The sequence below is a fragment of the Rhinichthys klamathensis genome, unplaced genomic scaffold (assembly GCF_029890125.1).
Source record: "Rhinichthys klamathensis goyatoka isolate OS25496 unplaced genomic scaffold, OSU_Roscu_1.1 h1tg000504l_1, whole genome shotgun sequence".
Classification (NCBI taxonomy): domain Eukaryota; kingdom Metazoa; phylum Chordata; class Actinopteri; order Cypriniformes; family Leuciscidae; genus Rhinichthys; species Rhinichthys klamathensis.
Genome location: NW_026606985.1, coordinates 973516 through 980000, shown reverse-complemented (window position 1 = coordinate 980000; position 6485 = coordinate 973516). Strand labels below are relative to the sequence as shown.

Below are 6485 nucleotides of genomic sequence, written 5' to 3'. Positions count from 1 at the left end.
ACGATTTATTTATGATATATTCCCTCTGATGTTCATGTTTATTTGCTGCTCTAGTAGAAAAGAGGAAGAGATGATTGGTTCAACTGTCAGCACACATTAAATATACTCAAACACTTTTATTGACTGAATTTCATGATAAAATCAACATTTCATATGTGAACCCTGGATCAAAAACCAGTCAAGTCGCACGGGTATATTAGCGGCAATAGCAACAATACATTGTATGGGCGATATTACTGATTTTTCTTTTATGTCAAAAATCTTTAGGATATTAAGTAAAGATCATGTTCCATGAAGATATTTAATAAGTTTCCTACCGTAAATATATAAAACATTTATGTTTGTGAGTGAATGCAGCAGAATCATGAACATAAATGCACAACTTAAAAGAAGATTTTCTCAATGTTTAGATTTTTTTGCACCCGCAGATTCCAGATTATCAAATTGTTGTATCGGCCAAATATTGTCCTACCCTACTTAACCATACATCAATGGAAAGCTTATTTATGTATAAATCTCAATTTAAAAAAATGGACCCATGTGACTGGTTTTGTGGTCCAGGGTAACATCCAACATAGCAAATGTAACATCTCGTACTCTTGTGCTGTGCAGATTGAGCCATGCATCGCGACTGCCCTCTGGACTGCAAAGTGTACGTTGGGAATCTTGGGAATAATGGGAACAAGTCCGAGCTGGAGAGGGCGTTCGGCTACTACGGGCCCTTGAGGAGCGTCTGGGTGGCCAGAAACCCTCCTGGTTTTGCGTTCGTCGAGTTCGAAGACCCTCGTGACGCCACAGACGCCGTCAGAGAACTAGACGGACGGTGAGTGTGGATCATAAAGCTAGTTATCATCATCATCAGCAAATTACTTCACGGCTTCTGGTCTAATCGACGGATCACGCAGGACTCTTTGCGGTTGCCGAGTGAGGGTGGAGCTGTCCAATGGCGAGAAGCGAACTCGTAACCGGGGTCCGCCTCCATCCTGGAGCCGACGTCCACGCGACGACTACCGAAGGCGCAGCCCGCAAGCCCGGCGCAGGTAAACCCGCTCTCCCGCTCACCTGTCTCTCTGTAAACTGTGTTTCAGAGGAAACTAATGCGATTCTGCCCCCTTCGCCAGTCCTGGATGCCACTGCCCTGCCGGTGCCACGTGTCCCGGCTCTGATGGGCATCTGACGGAGATCTTTAGCTCCTCCATCTTCATTGTCATTGATAACCATTAAGCAATGATCTGACTGGGCTTCTCAAATTCTGATAGTTTTGTTTAAATGCAGATCCGCGATTGATTACTTGGGCTCATCTCATGACGGCGCCCGGGTTGCGTTTCACGCCGAAATTAAAAGTCGGAACAACAAAAACGAGCTTTTTGATTGCTTGTTGGGTCGGCTAACACTTTACAATAAGCTTCTGTTTGTTAATCTTAGTCAACATGAACTAACAATGAAAAATACTTCTAATGCGTTTATTAGTGTTAGTTAATTTTAACATTTAAGTTTTTTATTGAGTGTTAATAGTGTGACAAGTGTATTGCATTACCAATGGGAGCTTATTGTAAAGCGTTGCTGCTTTTAGCTCGTGATGTTGTTTTGATGAAAATTTAGCACCCTTTTCCACCCAAATTCTCATTACTGCTAATATTAAGTCATTGCGATAATTACATTTATGTTTACTTAATTTAAAATGTAAAGTGAGTTTTTTTTTTTACCGTTGTAATGAGAATTTTGGCAGTGATGTATGTGCTTAATTGTTCTTAATTCGTGGAAATATGCTTTATTTCGGATTGAAATTTGATCCGGATGCGATTTCGCGCACTCTTCTTGTGCAGCGTTATTGAATGTTGACTATGTAAACTTTGCGAATTGGCCGCCCAAAGCCCAGTCGCTTGTTTTCGGTAATCTGCTCGGCTCTAGTAATGGTTGGAATGCAATCTTTTGTTGACTTAACTTTACATGAAAAGGTTGTTTTTATTTTCTTATCTTATCATCTCTATATTAATAAAAATGAACCCCGTTGCAGAGTCACCACCATGCCTCTCCTCACCACCCTCTGAGTCAGTCTACTAGTCCTCTTTCAGCATCATGTGACCAGCGTGCCCCAATCAGCTGGCTGGGTTGGTGTCACATGACCCAGGCGTGGCCAGTCATCAGGTCGCACCAGCCCATTGGTTCCTGAGCATGCCGTTGTCAGCTCCTCCTCCTCCTCCAACCTTAACACCCAATCGGCAGCGGCCCACTTCACATTCCTGACCAATCAGCGTTTTACGTTCCCCAATGTCTACACTACCAACCACCAGCAACAGCCTTCGGCTAACCAATAAAAGCAGGAAAAATCCACTACATCCAGCCCCCATCCGCAAGCCAGCTAATCAGCTAGCAGCATCTGGCCTGCACTTTCCCACCAATTCTGCTCCCCGGCCGCCACCCCTTCGCCTTTTCTAGCTTGTTGAAAACCGAAAGACTAGTAAGTTTTTCCTGCTTCATACAGTCTAATGCTGAATACAGATATAAGATGAGGAGAAATCTCCTGTTGAGAGTTGAAACACACAGGGTTGGTATCTTGACTCCGTTAAGATTAGGCAGAAACTGATGGGGAGCCCAAACGGAGGTTCAGGTTACATAAGAAGCGTGGGCTTTGAGAGCTGCTCTTGCTTTCTTTCAGTGTCTTCATTCTGTTGGGGTTGTTTGCAGTGCGTTGAGTTTTTCTACTGTGTAGCTCTCTGTACTGGAGCGTAACGCTCTTAGCGAACGCTCATGTGGCGAGATCTCCACTCCACCCCTGTATCAGGGCGGTGACGAGTGTGTGACTGTTAGCAGGCTGGAGTTTCAGGGCTTTTGAGGTGCCTTCGTGTGTCGATCGCCACCGCGTTTACTCGCTCTTCTCTTCTCTTCTTCAGATCGCCCAGGAGGAGGAGCTTCAGTCGCAGTCGTAGCAGGTGAGAGTTTGCGCAACTTTACGCGCAGGAAAACGGCGCGAGCACTTTATCAACGCGTTTCATTGAGATGCTATTATAGTTTAGTAAAATTTTAAACAGGTTTTTATTTATAGATCTTTTCCATTTTCATTTTATCGTAACTTTGTTTTCATTTTTAAATACGTCTATTTTAGTTGTTTTAGTACATTGTTTAACCCTCTGGTGCTCTTCACGTGGCGGTCAAAATTACCGATTTATTTTTTTCAATAAAAGGAATGTACTTTATTTTAGTTTGATAATGTTTTTTATTTAATATTTTGTATTTTATGGTACTACATTATATTTACGCTGTATTTATAATCCCTGTCTTCACGTTTTGAGCATAGACCTGAAAACTTCCAACTTAAACTGTCGTAAATCTTGATGCTTTAAAGTACAGACTTAAGTTTGATCTCTTTTTAAAGACGACTCTTGGCAAATTATTGCCGAAGTGGAAAGTGGTAAAATTTAAATTTTTTTTTTTACTGAATTTTACGTTTATTATGAAAATAAACAAACACAAATATTTTTTTTTATATGAAATCTATATTTTCTAAAACTGCTAGAAAATCAAAGCCATAAATCTTAACACTGTTCTAAATTTGAGGCTCATCTCTGTAAATGAGCGTTCAGTGAGAGTGTGTTCGGCTGCAGTACCAAACGCTTCCACTAGAGAAAACTCTCCATTCGTTTCCAATGCGTCATTTCTGATCGTGAGGAGCACAAGTGTGACTATTTTTATTTTATTTTTATTTTTTGTGTGAACCAAGTGCCAAAACCTTTACCAAGTTTCGAAACATTCTGATGAAAAATTTCGGTCTAAAAAGTACAAAGAGCACCAGATGTAATTGATAAAATAAGTTTTGTTTTCTTTCAGTTAAAGCCATTTTTTATTTTATTTTCAAGTTACGAACATTTTTAGTTTTAGTCGACTATAATAACTCTGGTTCTGGACTTCGTCTAGATCTCTTTCCAGAGAGCGCAGGAGGGAGAGATCGCTGTCCCGCGACAGGAACCACAAGCCATCGCGATCTTTCTCACGATCGAGGAGGTAAGAGTTTCAGTACTTTATCTCGTCCGGCCAGGATTGACGTCCGGCTCACATCTTTATTTATTTTTTCCGTTTACAGTCGTTCCAGATCTAATGACCGGAAATGAACCACGACACAGAGAAAAACGTCGTGACGGGAAATCGTCGATCAAAAACTTTGAAAAGACTTTATTGCTCAGAGTCCCCCATTTATTTTGTTTTTTTTTATGAACATTATTTTAGCGGTTCTGTTTCCTTCTGTAGCTGCAGTTTTAATGCGACGGCATTCCATCTCACACTTTTAAGACTTATTTGTGTTTTTGCCGGTGAATGTGATTGGTCCTGCTGCGATGAGCTCATTTCCTGTCGCCTGAGCTCGACCGCTAGCGTTTTGCTTTGTGTTTGTGTGCGATCAGAGGGGGAAGATGTAACGACACTGTGTCGCCAGCAGGGGGTGGAATGAAGAACAGCTTTCATTCTCGTTTGTTTTTTTCCTTGTAGTGTTTGTACTGTTTATAATGTTGATTTGAATTAAAACTCATTACAAAAAATATCCTGTCTCTTTGTGAATTTTTACAATATTGTATGTGTATTAAATTTAAAAATGGACCATTTTAAAGGGTTATCTGAATTTAAAGTCCCTCTGTAATCAATTTGATCCCTTTGACAAAAAAAAGACTTATTCAAGGAAAAAACATTTAATTAAGTCTTCATGTCTTAAAATATCTTGAATGTAACTCGACACCCTTGCCTCATTTAGTATGTGCGGCTCTATGAATATGCAGATGAGCCCCGCCTCCACTCACTCAGCTCAGAGATCCACTGGTTGACGATCACACGTTGATCTGATTGGTTACAAGGTCGTTTGTGACGTCAGAAACACCAGCGATTTCAAACCGTGTTTTTGAGACTGTCTTTGGTTCACTGCAGTTTTATACTAGTATTTTCGTCAGAAAATACTCAGCAATGCTGTCGACTTATGAACTTACACATGGTTTGAGTTAAAGCGTATTAAAAACACCACATAGACACATAAACAACATTAAAAGCTGGATTCTCACTGCAGGGGGACTTTAAATCAAATGTTTATTTGTGAAGTGTTAATTTACTCAGATTTTAGAACAGTTCATACCGGTTTAATCAAGATGTTAATGCATAAGCTTTCATTTACAGCATTTATTATCTTTGCAAATGTTAGATAATAAAAACATAAATGTCCCTTGTTTGTTCGTGTGATTAATTTAATTTGTTTAAAGATACAACCTGTGCTTTTAATTTTTTTTTGTAAATGTAGAAATTTAGATTGCTATAGTATTTTACTAATGAATAACCTTATTGAAAGTTTTACCACAAAAGTCTTTGCATTAAATTAAGTAGTCTCAACATTAAAAGTAGAAATATAATAAAGGGAGACATGTTCTCATATGCTTAAATGTAATTAAAATAGGTACCGGTCATGTGATGTGTATGGGTATATGTGCAGTGTGCTGCAGTACCAGCAGGGGGCGACCATCAACTTTAACTCTACATTGACTCTAATCTGGATTGCTCCAAAGTCTGTTTATTGTCAACTAGAGCCTCTACGATGGATATATATTTAAAGCATTGTTCTTAGTGTTCCTCTGTGAATTAGCACATTTCATTACAGCTGGGTTAATATTAAAACTGTTCAACAGCATCATTCTGGGTTATTTGAGCCCAGGGGTTTTCTGGGTAATTTGAACTGGGGTCTGGGGGCCACAAGAGAGAGCTAGGGAGTCTAAACATTTTACAAAAATCAGTAAAAATAAGATTAAACTAATTTACAAATACATTTGATTAAAGAAAAAAAGCAAATAAATAAATTAGAAAAATGATAAATTATTAAATAAAATTGTTTAAATAAAAAATACATAAAAATGAATTATTAAAATAAATACCATTTGTTTTAAAAAATACATTAAGTAAAACTAATTTAAAATACGAAAAGCAGTGGGGAAAATGTGAAAACATAAAAATAAGATTAAACTGTAATTAATCCCATTGATTAAACATGAAATTTGATTTAAATAAAATAATTTAATAAAATACACCTAACAGTACAGCGAGTAGAAAAACGCTATGGTGTTATGTAATAGAAACTAAATATTTTTACACATTTATTATATTATTTTTTCACAGTATTAATTGTCAATACATAAAAATATTAAAATGCATGAAAAAGAGCAGATGGGTTGTGGTTTGATGGGGTGTAGTAATGAATAAAAAAAAATCTGGCCGATTTAAATCCCCCATTCACGCTTCTGCTACATGACGTCACGATTCAGACCAAACAAACGGCAGTCATAATTCTATCTTTCATAAGATCACTAACCACAACTTAGATAACCTCTTACTTAAGCTTGACTTCAGTGTGGTGACTGACTGTCAAAAGCCTTGAAGTGTCCAAATGTTTTTGTAAACGCTGACAGAGAATGAGTTATGATGGATTATCGTTCATTCTACTCAGACATTCGCTAGTTTAC

General features: G+C 38.3%; 1 protein-coding gene across 1 annotated transcript in view; it reads left to right on the top strand.

The window, feature by feature from the left end:
• Nucleotides 1–4534, top strand: part of srsf3b (serine and arginine rich splicing factor 3b) — a 5922-nt gene extending 1388 nt beyond the window's left edge. The window contains exons 2-6 of the mRNA XM_056237991.1: nt 613–823; nt 906–1040; nt 2895–2933; nt 3916–4002; nt 4082–4534. Of these exons, the coding sequence (XP_056093966.1) occupies nt 621–823; nt 906–1040; nt 2895–2933; nt 3916–4002; nt 4082–4109 (492 nt within the window). The 5' untranslated portion in view covers nt 613–620 and the 3' untranslated portion in view covers nt 4110–4534. The remainder of the gene's footprint in view (nt 1–612; nt 824–905; nt 1041–2894; nt 2934–3915; nt 4003–4081) is intronic.
• Nucleotides 4535–6485: the final 1951 nt, after the last annotated feature.